Source organism: Echinops telfairi, unplaced genomic scaffold (assembly GCF_000313985.2).
Source record: "Echinops telfairi isolate 266 unplaced genomic scaffold, ASM31398v2 ScPeMD7_6080;HRSCAF=6971, whole genome shotgun sequence".
Lineage (NCBI taxonomy): Eukaryota > Metazoa > Chordata > Mammalia > Afrosoricida > Tenrecidae > Echinops > Echinops telfairi.
The window spans coordinates 3,831,851-3,849,596 of record NW_022109980.1 but is presented as its reverse complement, the minus strand read 5'-3'; the positions used below and the strand labels follow the sequence as shown (position 1 = coordinate 3,849,596).

Below are 17,746 nucleotides of genomic sequence, written 5' to 3'. Positions count from 1 at the left end.
GCTTTGTCTCTCATCCAGCATGTACAAATGGTCAAGGCCCTGTTTTTGCCTACAGTGATACTGAAATCAGTTTATCCTGATGCTCTCTGCATAAATATGCTGCAAGGTAAGAACAGCAAGCCCCCAAGTTTTCTGCTTTTTAGCTCCCTGCACGTTACCTTAAAATATTAGACGGTGCACTTTACATAACAAAATACATCCAATTTGAAAACACATATATTACAGTATGTGACTTACCCGAGACTCTTCATGTGAATGATTTAAATGAATATTGTTTATATATTCATGCCCCTTCTCTTCTAACAGATATTTACACCTAAACAATTAAAAAGGAGGTTAAACTTTAGTAGCGGATAAAATGTAAGCATGGATAATCTCCGTTATCTTAATTCTGTTAATTTGTTTTTGGTATTTCTAAGGAACCACAAAATAAAAATGTTACCTAATTTCGGTCCAACTATCAATTTAAGGTTAAAAAGACATATTCCCTTTGTTACTCTATTTAGGCTAACGCAAGTTATTTTAAATTAGTGCCTTGACATTATAGACAAGTTTTAAATAGTTAATCTTAACAGATTTTACTTAGAGGATTAACCAAGTGTACATTTAAAAGGAATTCTTTTCAACTTTTCCTCTTAAGGCTGTTAAGATCTCTTTTCCTTTTTATTTGCATCTTCATTTTGCATTTTTTTAAAGATCATTTTACTGGGGTACCCTGTAGTTTTAAGCTGTACTGTACTTTGCAGAAACAAGATAGCAATGAGACACTTAGGGTAGGCCCATATTCTTAGCTGTAACTGATTTAAAGATGCATGCTTATCTCGTTTATCACCTCAAACTGTTGCTAATTAAATTATGACGCACGATCAAATGCAAGATGTGTCCTGATTTCCGAGATTTTAAAATTCTAACCACTGTGTGCCTTTCAATCAATAAGATACAATGTTTCCTATGATGTGAACAGGTCAAAGAACCTCTTTGATAAACGGGTTCTTCCATGCCCATTCTGAAGGAACCTGTGCCCAACAAAAGCAGCACACATTTCTTTCTTTGGTGTTTAGAAATGGAGTCAGCTCAATTGCCGAACAATAAATGTTTTGGTCACCATAGCAGGCTTGGGTGGTTTTTCAAATACATATAAAGTAAGTAAAAAAAAATAAAGTGACCCCATTTTTACAAACCGGTGTGAATTTCAAGCTAAAGTGAAGGCAAAAATAATTGAGGTGAAAAGTAATTCACATTTTCCCACTGCAGATCGTCCAATTTGCCTGTTCTTGAATAGACATGTAAAGACCTTACCCTGGATACCACTTAGCGTGCTGTTCCCAAGGATCTTCACTGGGCTTCCAATCGGTGAGCCCTCCCCCACAATGAAAGCACTTCACTTTATCACCCTCGCCTAAGAAAACAAGGACAAATACATGCAATTGTGCAATGCCTTTGAACACTTAAAAACAAACTCTATCTAAAGAATGTGATAATCTCATGGTGCAAGATATGGCACTCAAATTCCCTTAAAAAATAATAACTACAAAAATAATAATAGCTTTATTATTTGAGGAGGAAAGCTCAGTAAAGGCACTAGCTCATTTTCAGGTAGTTAAAAGACAACAAAAACAAATCAAATAGGTCATTTTATGTTACAAATGATTATTGATACATGTTTTTCCCATTGGTCATTTGGGCTGTCACTGCTAGAAAACTTTAAAATAAGGATGTTCCAAATACGCATAACTGTAAAATTCAGCACAATGAAGTGACAAGTTCTTCTAAGGTTATAGCTATATGGCATTAAACAAAGCTTCACAGTGGCTATGTGATGCTGTACCAATAAAATAGTAAAATAACTGCTATTTTGTGCTTTGGCACTGTTTGACTTCAAAATAAATTAGTCAGATATATCATGGTATACATTTTTTAATACCCCTGGAAGCTACCAGACTCATCATGACATGTTTACAGTAGTCAATTTGAAAAGCAATCATTTGAAGCAACCAGACTGATTTCAAACACATAGTCCTATGTACTAAAAGTACACTTTCAATACCAGTCAACTAAACTCTTCTAAGGAAAACATGTGTAATAAAGACAGGGGGAGTTTGTGGGGGGGCAGGGGCGGATGATCTTTTCAGTTTTTCCCACAAACTTTCCGAAGCCCTCATATATGTACTGAGCATAAATAGTAGGCGCTCGATAAATGACAGCTAGTATTGCTATTAGGCCCATTCTCTTCTTGGGCATGTTTACTATCTTTGGTCCCTACCATCATCCCTCTCCTCAAGACAATTTCATAAAGAACAAAGGGACTCACAATATGGTACCCTTTTCATATATATTCAGTGGTTACATAAAAGATCAACATAAGGATTCAGAGACTAAAACAGATATAAATTATCATGCCACACCACACTTAAATATTTACCAGCTCAGGGGACTAAAGGTATTTATTTAGCTTTTCTGGGTCCCCGGGATAGCTTGAAAGTTATTTATTAGCTTGGTTTTATAACGAAGTTTACCTAAAGCATAAAATCCAGCTCTTGCAAGCTGCTCCTTGTTAACTGAGTATATCCATGTCCCAAAAGTCAGGATCCGTACTTCATAATCCACCATGGCTGGATTTCTTGGAGGATTTGTTGAATTGGGGAAATTCCTATCAGAACTCAAGACACCAGATTCACTTTGTGCATTAACACTCCGGCCCAGCACAAAAAAGCAATGTGGAAAATGTCGCTTGTGTTCTGACCAGGCCCGATCACAAGGTTCCCAATTTTTCAGTTTCCCGCCACAACAAAAGCACTGCACTTGATCATCGATCCCTGTGTAGTAGAGCCCAGCACTGGCTAGCTCTCTTGGGGTTAGGTGGGCATACTCTGGCCAATTCTGAAATGAATTTAACCTAGCTTCTTCGCTACACATCTCAGGGTTCCTCGGGTATATGGTGTCAGACATATCTACAACTTGTCCAGTTCTCAAGAGATAGTCTGCATGGGTCTCAGAAGGCCTGTCTAAAACCAAGTGATTTTTGTTTCGTGCATAGTGTTCACTGTTGTACAGTCCATTTTGGACACCAGAATTTGTAGGTTGCGCAGCCTTATTTTCAAAATGAAAGCCACTGATAAATCTGCAATTTGGGGATGCTTTCCTGTGTCTTCCAATGGCGGAGTCACCATATTGCCATCTATCTACTGCTGCATGACAACTAAAGCACCGCACGGTGTCTCTTTCACCAGTATAGAGAAAGCCAGCTCGTGCCAGCGTTGAGGCGGAAACAGGACTACTGCTTGGAAAATTGGCAAAGGTTTTTAATCTATTGAACTCTTCTACAAATTCTTCATCTTTATTGATGTCTGCAGGTACAAGAGTTTTAGAGCCGTCAACACTGTTAAAAGTCATCTTCTCTTGAAATTAGGACCCGTTCACCTTTTCAAAAAAGAGAACATTATATTAGGAATCACAAAATGTGAAGCACAAACAATACGCTCAGTATCAGGAGCTGGCAGTGTTTTTACTGATGACACAAAAATAATTATACAATCTCTAATTAGTGTTCCAATTTTAAATTAAAGCTTAAAGTTCTACATTAGTACGTGATTCAAGTTATAAAGTCAAAACTAGCATTTCCTCCTTCTTTCCAAGGAAAGCAATGCTCAGGAGTAGTAAAGGGCTATTAATTTTCAAGGGCCTATTTTACATAAATATGGAAGCTATGTGATACAGAATATATTATAATGATTAACTATGTAAAACCATTAGGAAAAACATGAAAGTATCAAATATCCACATTCTTAAGAGTCTATGCATAATTTTTATAATGGATCATTGTATATTCAAAGCATCAAAGTTCAGTTTTTATAACTAAAAACCTCTGACTGTTTCAAATGTTAATGAATAAATTTTTAACATTTCTTTACTTTTTTGCTTAGCAAAAGTTTTATTCACAATGTTGGTTCAATGTGTTCTATAACACCATTAAATGTCTTTAATTTTCCAAAAAATGTCTTTAATTTTCATGTATAAATAAGGGCCAATTTGGGGGGTTATAGTTGGAAATTGGATCATTTAAGATCTACGAGAGTGCTTCAAAATGTATGTGGAAAAATTCCATTATTTTTCACACCATGTTTTCCATGAACTTTTTGAAGGACCCCCTTCCCCACATACATACTACTACTTCCCCCATATACTACTACTGCCCTCTAGAGGGTGGCTCAAGAAAAATCTCAAGTATGTGTAGATCTTAATCGTAGTTGCTTTTTCTATCAATTTCCTATCGTCAAAAAAGAGTTTGTCTGCCTAGACCAGAGTATGTACATTGGTACAGATAGGAACTGGAAACACAGGGAATCCAGGACAGATGACCCCTTCAGGAGCAGTGGTGAGAGTGGCGATACCTGGAGGGTGGTGGGAAGGTGGGGCAGAAAGGGGGAACCGAATACAAGGATCTACATATAACCTCCTCCCTGGGGGATGGACAACAGAAAAGTGGGTGAAGGGAGATGTTGGACAGAGTAAGATATGACAAAATAATAATAATTTATAAATTATCAAGGGTTCACGAGGGAGGGGGAGTAGGGAGGGAGGGGGGGAAATAAGGAGCTGATATCAAGGGCTCAAGTAGAAAGCAAATGTTTTGAGAATGATGATGGCAACAAATTTACAAATATGCTTAACGCAATGGATGTATATATGGATTGTGATAAGAACTGTATGAGCCCCCAATAAAAGAATTTTAAAAAACCAGTTTGTCACCCAAACTTAGGAGTAAAACTGTTACAGTTTCATTAAAGATGGCAAATTGTAACATTGTCATATCTAACCTTACCCTCCAAAGCTGGACACTTTGCAAAGTGAAACATATTATCAACAATTACACTGGGGAAAACGGGCCTACATTAGGGCTTCTCTAAGAAAATCAGAGCACATGGTCACCCTAGCTATAAAGCACACTTTGTTTCTCAAGACTTTTACCTAGTGGATGAAGCTATAGGGTCAGCAAGCCGAGTAAGGGCTGGGGCTGGGGGAATGGGGGCGGGAAGGGCACAGTAGTGGCAGTAGTGGTGGGGTATAAAAGGGAGCCAATTTCAAGGAGGCCAAGAAGGAAAAGAATGTTTTGAGACAGATTGTGGTAGCAACTGTACAATACTGCTTGATGTGACTGAAGTATGGAATGATTGATATATGCATTAACTTCCAATTAAAAAAAAATCATCCAGTACTAATACAAGCTCATCAAATGCACAATATTAAGACTCTGTCTCTACTTCACCTGTACATTAATTGATTTAAAGGCAAAAACTAGGCAGCTCTTTTGGCATTATGTTGTAATAATATATCTTAAAATATCATCTCTCTTCGACTAATGCTCAGTACTAGGCTCCTCTCTTGCAGGCTCACATTAAATTTCAGTTTGCAGGTCATATCAATTCTAGTGGTATTAATTCACGTACATAGATTAAAGACTGCAGCCTTCAGTATGGACTACACCTCAACATAAAGAAAACCAATGCAGTGATAATTGTACAACTTTTCTTCATATGACTGAATTACTGAATTGTATGACCAGTGGATGAAGTGCTAATAAAACTGTTAAAAAAAAACGAAAACCAATAACCTCATAACTGAACCATGAGCAATAAATGGAGAAAAGAATGAAGTGGTCAGGATTTCATTCAGTGTGAATCCAAAATCAATGTCTATGGAAGAAGTAGTCAAGAAATCAAAGGACATATATTCCACTGGGCAAGTCTCTGAAGCAAAGATATCACGTAAGGTTCACCTAACTCAAGCCTTGGTATTTCATTTCCCTTCCTTCTGTTTCATCTCACTGATTGCAACCTCCACAATGAAGCATCACTTATCCCACTTCTTCCTTAGTTTTCCATTCTTCCTTTCCTAACCTTTTTCAACTTTGTCCTTAGAGAAACACTGTCCTTTTGATCTCAAATAGCCAACCTCTAAGGCCACATTATTTTCAATCATCTCATAAGCATGCAAAAGCTGTACAGTATATTGAATTAGGAAGAGGAAGAAGAACTGATGTCTCTCAATCATAGTGTTGAAGGATGTTAAATATATCATAGACTGCCAGAAGAACCAACATCTGTCTTGGAAGAAGTATAGCCAGAATGCTCCTTAGAAGCAAGGGTGGAGAGACTTTTCCGTATGCACTTTGAACATGTTAACAATGGGAATCAGTCCTTGGAGAAGGACATCAGGTTTGGTAAAGTACAGGGTTAGTGGGGAAAAGAGTGAGTTGGATTGAAACAGTGGCTGCAACAATGGGCTTAAACACAGCAATGACTGAAGATGGCACGGGACGCACAGTATTTTGTTAATTTAAGGGTTGCTGTGAGTTGGAACAGATTTGAAAGCACCTAATAACCAACAATTCATGCATACCTCAAGAAATGAGCTGCATGTAGCAATTTTTGAAAGACTGTTTACCTAGCATTTAATTTAGTTATACTCATATTTTTTAAGATGTTTAAAGCCATTGTGACACTAGCTTTTTAAGACCCTTTGTGGAATCCAAATGACAAAATAAAGATTAAAAAAAAACAAGCCTTGACAATAAGTTAAAACTTGTAAGATAAAATTTGAGGCAAATGCAAAATCGTACAGTCTTGTTAAAAATACAACAACTGCACAATAAAAGGAAGATGGAGACTTAGTTGAGAAAGGAGTCAAGTGAAGGCAAAACTCCAGATTAAAACCTTAGGGTTTTACTTAATTACAAATTCATTATGAACCAACACTGCATGGCTGTTAGAAAACTTACAGTAATTTCAGGCTACATTAATGTCCAGATGTGCAATATCCAGATCAAATTCACCTACATATTAAAAAATTATTTTCCATTCCAAACTCATTTTAGAAGGGACATTAACAAAGTATAATGTCTTTAAAGAGCACCCGAGTGATGAAAATTATGTCACATTAAAATTATACCATATAAAGAATAGCTGGAAGAGCTGAAGATACTTATCCCAAAATGGAAAAAATATTTGGGATGATAGCGAGGATAAAACATCTTCTTTAGCTATTTAAAAGGCTATCCCATAGAAAAAAGTAATTATTAGATTTCTGTTTAGTTAGCAGATAGACTCGAAGTCAAGTGCATATCATTCTAATCAGATTTTAGTCCAATAAAAAGATGAACTTTAAAATAATCAATAATGGTACAAAATATACTGGGGTTGGGTGGTTTAACACGTCACGCATACACGTTATCCCACTCCTGGAAGGGACTTTGGCACAGACAAGGTGAAACTAGAGTATACAAATCATTTCCAAGCCTAACCTAAGCTTGAAGAAATACTGGTAAATATAAATCAAAACATGAAAATGACCTTCCCCAAGGGGGTAATTATTTTTCAGGTCAATCAAAATAGATACAAGTATAAGATCAAAGATCTATTTCTATCATTTCACAATAGTGGCTACTTTATGTCGTTCAAGTAGTCACCTCATTTCAGATATTAAATAAAAAATCCATCATTCAACCCCAGCAGGAGTCTCTATTTGAAGCTTTTAACTGGAAGACTAATTCTCTCGGGGTTTATTTCATACTAATAGTTTTTACATCAAGGTTTGAGAAGCAGGCATTTATTCAGAAGCACTCAAGTCAACACTACATATACTGTATATACTCGTGTATAAGCCGAGTTTGTAAGCACATTTTTAATGCAGTTTTTGTGGTAAAATTAGGTGCCTCAGCTGATATTCAGGTAGGCTTATACTTGAGTATATATGGTACATTGCTGGGCATTAGTTTGATCATGAGATGAGTGAGAAAACTGAATTTCCAGAGGGATAAAGAGTGAAAGGGAGAAATTACTGACAAAAGACAGACACCTTGGAGTGAGAAGTCACTGCCAAAGGAAAGGACTGTGAGGTTTAAAAAGAAGAAATCAAGACCTAAGGGAAATGAAGATGTAAAGAAGATACGGAGAGAAGTATGTCGGGAGGCTAGGAACTGTGAATTCAGATGAAAGCTGTAAAGATGATACTGCAGAGAAGTATATAGAGAGCCTAGGAACTGTGAATTCAGAAGAACATGGGGTATGAAGATTGTGGAAAAGGGATTAAATAGTCTTTGGATAAGAAAAGCTCTGAAGTATGTCAAGATAACTGTAGGCTTCTATGTGAAAATATATTCAGTCTTTGATAAGCAAAAGGTGGGGAGAAAGATGAGATTTTGATATAATGGGACCGAGTGGTTTGGAATCTTGAAGTGAGCTGCAAGGCCAGCAGTTCGAAACTACCAGCTGCTCCTTGGGAGAAAAAGGAGGCTTTTCTACTCCCATAAAAAGTTCGTCACACACACACACACAAAAAAAGTTCATCTCAGAAACCCACAAGGCCAGTTCTATCCTGGTTGCTAGGAGTTGGAATCTACTTGACAGCAGTGAGTTTGATTGGGGTTTTACATAGAAGCCAACAGTGCTAGAAAAAAACACCCAGCAAGCAAATGGTGCATGCTTATGTGAGGGGGTTGGAAGATTTCAAAAAAGTGAAATGTTGTAAGGGATTAATTAAAACATATACATGTTTAGTCCAGTCAACTATATAAGGGGAGCCATACCAGAGAGGTTGATTACAAATTTAGCTATCACATTATAAGGTGCAGGAGGGGAGACAAACAGGCAGACAATTCACCTATCTGATATATGTACACAATACAAGTTTCTTTCCCCCAGTTTTTCAGTATTAAAGTTGTCTAACATATATAATAAAACTCAGAAGGTAATCTTTAATAAATGAAAAAAAGTAAAAAAATAAATAAATGAAAAAAAGTTAAGATGATGGGAACACAGGTTATCTTTCTCTCCAAAAGGTTATTTTCACTTAAAATCTCTCAGGTTAGTGCTGCTTACCTTTGTCAGATGCTCAGACAAGGGGGAGGACACCCATGCGAGAAGATAATGGAGTGGGTGTCCTCTTTGTCTTTTTCCATGGGGCCAAAGCTCTGCCAGGCTGATTCTTGAGTATGGGGGGAGAAGTGCAGCAGTGGAGCTCAGTAGAGACCCTAGCCAACTGCCTCTGGAGGTACATCTTACATGTTGGCCCCTGGCCACTGTCAGTCAAAACTGTATAAGTAGCAGTTTATTAGGGTATCCTGGAGGTGAAGAGCAAGTTCAGAGCTAAATTTCAGCATTTTTTGCTTTTGAAAGAACAAAACTTGGAAATTTTTAGTTTTATGGATTACTATAACATGTTCATAGAGGAGCCCTGATGGCGCAGTGGTTATGAGTTGGGCAGTTCGAAACCACCAGCCGCTACATGGGAGAAAGATAGGGCTTTCTACTCCTGTAGGGAGTTACACCCTTAGAAACTCACAGGGGCAGTCCTATCCTGTCCTAGAGGGTCACTATGAGTCAGAATTGACTCAAAGGCATTGAGTAACATGCTCGTAAGTCATCTAACATTAACATTTAGTAGGCTATGCAGACATACATTGAGACTTGCTACCAATAAATAATGCTAATTATCATAAGGCTGTTTCAACAACCAAACCATTACTTGGGACTTTTATATAACAGCAGCCAGCAACTGTGTTTTTGGTACAGATATGCTAACACAGAAAACGTTTAAAGTAATGTATTATGTTGTATCAACCTTAAAATAAAGTCACACTGGGCCTCTACTCAAGTACTCCCTCAATACAAGTACACTTTCTTCTAATAACCTGGCATTCTGTGATACACACCTTCCCGAAACGATCACTGAAGACAAAGCGGGTGCATAAGCAAATGTGGTGAAGAATGCTGATGGTGCCCAGCTGTTAAAAGGTATGGCATCCGGGGTCTTAAAGGCTGGAAGACAAAGATGCAGCCATCTAGTTGCGAAGCAACAAAGCCCACATGGAAGAAGCACACCAGCCCGTGTGATCACAGTATCGACGGGATCAGGTATCGGGCATCAGAAGACCCAAAGCCCATCTACAGATAACTGGACATCTCCTCACAGAAGGGTCACAAGGAAGGGAAGAGCCATCCAGGGTGCAGTATAGCATTGATGAAACATACAACTGTCCTCTAGTTCTTTAATGTGCCCCCTCATCACTATCATGAGCCCAGTTCTGCCTTACAAATCTGGCTAAACCAGAGCATGTACACTGGTACAGATAAGAGCTCTCAACACATGGAATCCAGGACAGATTAATCCGCCAGGTACCGTAATGGGAGTAGAGATACCATGAGGACAGGGGGAAGGTGGCGGGAGAAAAGGGGAACCGATCGCAATGATTGACACATACCCCCCGCCCAGGGTGACGAACAATAGAAACATGGGTGAAGGGAGACAGTGGATGGCATAAGATATGAAAATAAGAATAATTTATAATTTATCAAGGGTTCATGAGGTTGGGAGAGGGATGGAAAAAAAATGAGCTGATATGAAGGACTCAAGTAGAAAGAAAATGTTTTGAAAAGGATGATGACAACATATATACAAATGTGCTTGACACAACAGATGTATGGATTGTTATAAGAACTATAAGAGCTCCCAATAAAATTATTAAATAAATAAAATAAAGTCACATCCAGTTATTGGTTCACCTAACTTCAGAACCTGTGTCCTCTACTAAAGTTGTGGCTATTCTTCCAGGAACACATTGTAGGGTTCATCTTTTTTTTTTTTTTTAAAGGCAATGAAAATTTCTTAGGATGTTATCTCCAGGTGGTTTTTAGCCTAAGGGGCTCACTATATGGCTGAGAGAAAGTCCCAGGTGTCTTCATATCCTGGCTCGTTGCAGGTCTAGGACTAATAGCTGTTAACAATAAAGTTTTAAGAGTTAACAGCATAGAAGCTTCAGGGAAGAGTTTTGATCCAGTAAAAGCCATGATGGCTGCAACCCCCCCATAGCCACAGCCTCATAACAACAGTAAGGCCAGCAAACGTGGAGAACGCTATAAGGAATGGTCAGATTGCTGGCAAGTTCCATCAATCTACTCATAATAGTCTTCTTGGCACTCTGTAACAGACTGAACCAAATGCTGTGAGAGGAATAATGGAGACAATGATAAAGGTGGCATTATTCCTGAAGATAACGTAGGGCCACAAAATATTCCTAAAGCTACCAAAAAGCTGGAATCGTTAACACAAGTAGAACCAACTTAGTTTTGAGTTTAGACAGAAAGGTTTTATTCTTGCTAATTGACTTTGACACCCCTAGCAATTGGAGCATGGAGTCCCTAGGTAGTGTAAATGGTTGAGTGCTCAACCTCTAGCCAAATGTTTGGCAGTTCAAACCCGCCCAGAGGTGCCTGAAGATAGGACTGCCAATCTGCTTCTGTGAAGTCAGTCTTAAAAATCCCTGTGGAGCAGTTCTATTCTGCACACACAGGGTGGCAAAGGGCAACTAGCAACAGTTTAAGTAGAGCAAACAAAACATTTGAAACACATATTTCAGACTAAAGACTCTTAGAAGATCATAACACTATGAAACCATCATTGGAATGTTTTCTCAATGAGGATGCCACAAAACATGTAAATGTGGCTAGTTTCAGAGGGTTGCAACTGCTGAACAAAGGCGCACCCTGGCGGTGAAGTGGTTAAGAGTTTAGCTGCAAACTGGTAGGTTGGTAGAACACATCCAGGAAGAAGACTTGGCAATCTGCTCCCCATAAAGATGATAGCCTTGGAAGCCCTGGGGGGTGGGGTGGCGGTGGAGGGACTGCTGTCCTATAGGGTCCCCGAGTTGGTTTTAAACCTCTGAACCGAATGATTTGTAATAGGCAGGAGAACAGTTAACACCGAAAGCTTAAAATACTATTACAACAGTAAAAGACAGCAAGAAGACTGGTCTTTGCGTTGAGCCAGGGGAGGAGGGGAAATAAACAAATGATGGCAAATGGATACTGGGCTTCTTTTTGGAGCAATAAAAAAGGTTCTAAAATTAGATTGTGGCCATGGTTGCACAACTCAGGGAATATACTAAAGACCACATAATTGTACACTTTAAATGAATTTTATGGTATGTGAATTACATCTCAATAAAGCTGTAAAAATGTTATTTAGATCATAGGTTGATTAATTGTTAGTATACTCATAGGCAGTGTTTAATTCTAAAACAAAGGGCCAATTGCTAACAAAATCATGTGCTTTTGATAGGGAAAACTGGAGCTAAGAGTACATTTTCAGAATAATGTGAATGGTTGTTTATTGGACTTCATGTTGTATATTTTTCATGTGAAGTCAGATTATTTTCTCTCAACGTTTTATTTTACTTAGTGGCCATGATAAGCAAACAACTTTCTGAAATGTATTTTCCCTCTAATTTCGAAGAAATCCAACCAATTGGCTTCATGTTATGAAGCACTGATACTATGGCCCTCAATTGTGAAATTCTGTGACAGTTGTTCATACTGGTGTTTGTCCATGCTATATGTTTTAAAGGACAGCTCATTTCACTGACCCTGGTTGTGTGTGTGTGTGTGTGTGTGTGTGAGAGAGAGAGAGAGTTGGGTGTTTTTATACTCTTTTAATATAAGTGCTACTTTGAATATAAAACATCGAAATTAACTTTATGTTTTTTTTCCAATAGGACAAACATGCACAATTTCTTTTTCCTACGAAAATTTTAGGTATTCTTTAATGAGTTATTCTAGGAACACTGCCTACACTTTAGAAGGAATGTGTGATATTTACCAATGACATGTGGAGTTTATCAATATTATTTTCATGAGGCTATTTATTCCACACATCTACTTAGAACAAGTAAGAGTAAGGCTGTTGGTTTTCATGTTTTGAGTGCTTTCTTTGGTATTAAATATTGATCAAGGTGTACAAAGACTACAGTACGCTTATATACAGAAATTAATATTATGAAGTATATACATTCCCTATGGTTTATGGCTAATCATTCCCTCAAAGCTACTTAATTTTATAGAACCAGGATGGACGTTTTTATAAGTGTGTGCTATTAAAATAATGAAGAATCAAATGACTCCATTTTTTAAGTTATTTTGTGATAAACACATGAAGTAAACTCCCAAAGAACTCACTGCTGTTGAGATTTCTACTCATAGTGACCTTCAGGACAGAATAGAATTGCCTGCCCTAAAGGGTTTCCAAAGTTGTAAATCTTTACGGAGGCCATTTGCTACATCTTTCTCCAGAGGAGCAACTGGCGGATTTGAAATGCTGACCTTCCTGTTACCAGCAGAGTACCTTAAACACTGGGCTTTATTAAATGGAAACAACACAAAATAAACACAAAACCACAACCCGAATGTTAATCCCATCGCCACGGAGTTGATTCTGACTCACAGAGACCCTATAAATGGTTTCTAAGGTTGTCAATCTTTGAGGGAGCAGCCAGCCTCATCTTTCTCCCTCAGAACGGATGGCAGCCTTGAACCACCAACCTTTTGGTTAGCAGACCAATGCTTAACCTACTGTGCAACCAGTGTTCCTTAGAGCCATCCTAAGGGAAAAAAATCTACTGCCATCAAACTGAGTAAAATAGCAATCCTATATTGAGTTTCTGAGGCTGTCAATCTTTACAGGAGCAAACAATCTTTCTTTCTTATCTTTCTCCCACAGAGCACCTAGTGGATGTCAACCACTGACTTTCTGGTTAGCATCTCAATACCTAACCCCCAATACCACCAGGGCTCCTTTACAGTTATCCAACTGGATGTGAAATGGCGTCTCATGATGGTTTTGATTTGTTTATTGCTCTAGTGACTAATGCCGGACATATTTCATGTGCTTATTTGCCATTTTTAAGAGAAATATTGATTCAAGTTTGTTGCTCTTTTTAATTGAAGTGTCTTTTTTGTTGAACAGGTGACATTGTTTGTATGTTCTAATTACACTATTAGCATATATATTTGTTACCAAATATTTCTCACATTCTGTAAGTTGTCTCTTTGCCTTTGATACACAGAAGTTTTAAAGTATGAAGTCTAATTCATTTGCTTTTTCTTGTATTGTCATATCTAAGAATCTACCAACTAACGCAAGTTCTTGAAACTTTACCCTCATATTTTTTTCTAACAGTTTTATGGTTTTAGTTCTTTTATTTTATATCATTGATGCACTCTCCTTTTTTTTTTTATATACGGTGTGTTTGCAAGGAACCCTGGTAACATTGTGGGCCATCTGTTGGACTGCTAATCTCAGGGTCTGCTGTCTGAATCACCAGCAGCTCCTTGGGGGAAAAAAATAAGGCTTTCTGCTCCGTAAAGATTTCCAACCTAGGAAACATTATATAGGGTTGCTATGAGTTAAAATCAACCTGATGGCAATGGTATTTTTTGGAGGGGGTTTGGTTTTGTTTTTTTTTAAACCATTTTATTGGGGGCTCATACAACTGTTATCCCAATCCATACACACATCAATTGTGTAAAGCGCATTTGTACATCGTTTCTCAAAACATTTTCTCTCCATTTAAACCCCCGACATTAGGTCCTCAAGGGGGTTTGTTTTTTAAAATGTCATTTTTAAACGTTCAACCTTTTATACAAACTAAACCTAAAACTAAGCCCAGTGCTGTCAAGTCCATTTCAACTCACACTGACCCAGTCAGTGTGTTACAGAACTGTTCCAGAAGGCTTCTTTGGTTGTACTCTTTACAGAAGCCCTGTGCCATGACTGTCTTTGCTGTCTGGCTGCGTGGTTCCAACCACCGGCTCTTTAGGTAGCAGTTGAGTACAGCCCATTTGCACCACCAGGGGCAGCTACACTATGATACAGTTACATAAATACTCCAACTGGTAAGCAACTGATTCACTTCTCTGAGGTTCTTCAAACCATTAAGCACATTTTCAAATCCGTTAAATGGCCAACAAAACATTTTAAAATTAAATATGTATATTGGGGGCTCGTACATCTCTTACCACAATCCAAATATCCATCCATTGTGTCAAGCACCTTTGTACATTTTTTGCCATCATCATTTTCAAAGCATTCTCTTCCCATTGAGCCCCTGATATCAGCTCCCCCTTTCTTCCCCCTCCCTTCCTCATGAACCCTTGATAAGTTATAGATTATTATTTTCATATCTTACATCGTCCTCCGCCGCCCATCACCCACTTTTCTGTTGTTCGTCCCCCTGGGAGGGGGTTTTGTGTTGATCCTTGTGAATGATTCCCCCTTTGTCCCCCCACCCTCTCCTAATCCTCCTGGTATCTCTACTCTCATTGTTGGCCCTGAGGGGTTTATCTATCCTGGATTCCCTGGGTTGCAGGCTCTTATCTATAGCAGTGTGCATGCTTTGGTTTAATTGGATTTATAAGGTAGAATTGAGATCATAATAGTGGGGGGAAGGAAGCACCAAAGAACTAGAGGAAAGTTGTGTTTCATTGGTGCTATACTGCACCCTGACTGGCTTATCTCTTCCTGTGACCCCTCTGTGAGGGGGTGTCCAATTGTCTACAGATGGGCAATGGGTGTCCACTTCATGCCCCACCACCCCGTTCACCTTGAGTATGATTTTGTTCTGGGTGTTATATGCCTGATACCTGATCCCATCGACATCTCATGATCACACAGGCTGGTGTGCTTCTTCCATGTGGGCTTCCTTGCTTCTCACAATAAAACATTTTTAGGTGAGTTAAAAGGGAACAGACTTTAGAGGTTCCCAAAGGAGAGAGGACAAAGGTGGGAATTTGAACTAACGGACTAGAAGGTTGAGAGGTATCGCCTTGGGTGTAAAGGAGGAAGGAAGTCCACAGGAGGGAGAAGAGAAAACAGGGGAGGGGGTGGGAGAGAATACAGGAGTAATGGCTTGTGAGTGGTTGAACTCATGAAAGCAGAGTTGAGAGTCTGAAATGTTAACCACACCCCATCTAATCCATAATAAAAAAGAACAAGAAAAAAATGTAGATAAATTACATTCAAATAAAAATTACCTTTCTCCCCATGGCTCAGTTTTCAGGCAAACAATAGACATCTATCTAAAAGGGGGAACAATAACACAAGGGAGGTATTGCCATGGAGTCTACGCTGACTCACGGCAACCCTAGAGGACGGGTAGACTGCCTCTGTTAGTTCCTCAGATTGTAACTCTTTACGGAAGTACAAAGTCTTTCTCTTGGGGAGCAGCTGATGGTTTCAACTGCTTCTGACCATGCAGATCACAGGCCAGTACATAACCCCTACGCCATTAGGGAGGGAAACACACCTTAATCAACTATTTAAGGCAACCGGGTGGAAAATACACTACTGGATGAGCTTGAATTAGAGGTGACCAGGGTATTGCAGCCATCATTCAGAATACAGTCTGAGAAGGGCAAGGGGTGGGCTATGGTCCACCCCCAACCCCAACTCTTCCCTACCTGGCCCAGCCACAGCAACAGTGACAGAACCTGGCTAGAGGGTGAGGCACAGATGTATCATTATAAATAACAGCCCCTAACACCAGGTCATTCTCTTCAAATTGCCCCCGTCAATTATGACATGTTTCTGAACTAAAAGTTAACTACAGGTCTTAAAAGAAATTCTATCCTTGCCAAACAACCACGCCTTATGCTTTAGATAGTGTAATTTCCAGAAAATCTAAGAAATGTTGCCTTGACTTCAAAAAACAAAACAAACCCCAACCATTAGAGATCAAAAGGGCATCATTTGTCCAAGGACAAAATTCAAAAGGGGTAGGAGAGGAGGAATGAAAACAAGAAACAAATGGAGGAAGTGGGATAAATGGTTATATTGCAGATAGCAATCACTGACATGAAACAAAATGTGTATGAATTGCTGAATGGAAAACTGATCTACTCTATAAACTTTCACCCAATTCACAATGAAAGGTTAGAAAACTACAATGTCACTAGCACGCGCGCCTGCACCCCCCCACCCCCCCACAAAATGCTAAAATTAAGCCATAGAGCAAATGAAATAGCTGAATGGCATTAATGAGCCATTAAGTTCAATGAATACAAATTTACTAATACTGCAGTGTGTGCTAGATAATGAAACAAGTTCTGTAAACACTTGAAAGAGCATGGTAAGAATCAACAAAGAAAATATAATTAATTATCGTACATTTAACTTACTAAGTCTTAGTGATACGAAACTGAGCACAGAATGTCAATCTTTGTCAAATTATTTATCATTATGAACTCCATAGGCATGATTCCCTTAGGAAAGACACACATCTTCGCTTCAAAAAATTATGGAAAAGTGTTCCCCCAAAGAATGTTTTACATGAAGAATACATACCAGTATATTTCAAGCTCAAGGATTCATCACCAATCACTAATATGCCCTATTCTATTTCTCTGAGAACTGTTCCTAACTTAAGGCAATTCAGAGTGTTCAGTAATCTTAACTTAAAAACCAACCAAGATGCAGATCAATATGACTTACCCTTTGCTAAAATCATAACAAGGAAAACACTCAAAATATATACTATCTCAATGTATATGAGACATGATGTCCCTCACTGACCATAACCCTACAGGGGACAACACTGGAGACAAAGTGTGGGAATTGTGCCTGATCTGATCCTGCCACACCTAGGCAAAACACTAAGGGGGTGCAACAGAACAGCAAGGGAATGGAGCAGCGAGGTCCCCAGGGAATGCTGAAGGTGCACTTTGGGGCCAGGGCATGGTGACCCAACAGAATGGACTGGAAAACACTCCTAAAGGCCAACAAACAGTCCTTGAACTAAATACAAGATTTTCTTTCTTGCTGTGTATTGTTTTGTTTTTCTGTCATTAGTTTATTGTTGTTGTTTTGTTGTATATTGTTGCTTGGTTTTGCTCTGTCTTGTTTTTGTGCATGTTATTATCTC

At 38.6% G+C, this 17,746-nt stretch overlaps 1 protein-coding gene and 1 pseudogene across 1 annotated transcript in view; one reads left to right on the top strand and one right to left on the bottom strand.

Moving 5' to 3' along the window:
* LOC101662600 (X-linked inhibitor of apoptosis) overlaps positions 1–17,746 on the bottom strand; it is a 51,922-nt gene that overhangs the window by 14,558 nt on the left and 19,618 nt on the right. The window contains exons 2-4 of the mRNA XM_004713056.2: positions 2,517–3,420; positions 1,300–1,399; positions 238–316 (exon numbers count right to left, since the gene is read on the bottom strand). Coding sequence (XP_004713113.1) covers positions 238–316; positions 1,300–1,399; positions 2,517–3,393 — 1,056 coding nt within the window. The 5' untranslated portion in view covers positions 3,394–3,420. The remainder of the gene's footprint in view (positions 1–237; positions 317–1,299; positions 1,400–2,516; positions 3,421–17,746) is intronic.
* Positions 6,163–11,161, top strand: LOC115871571 (annotated as a pseudogene).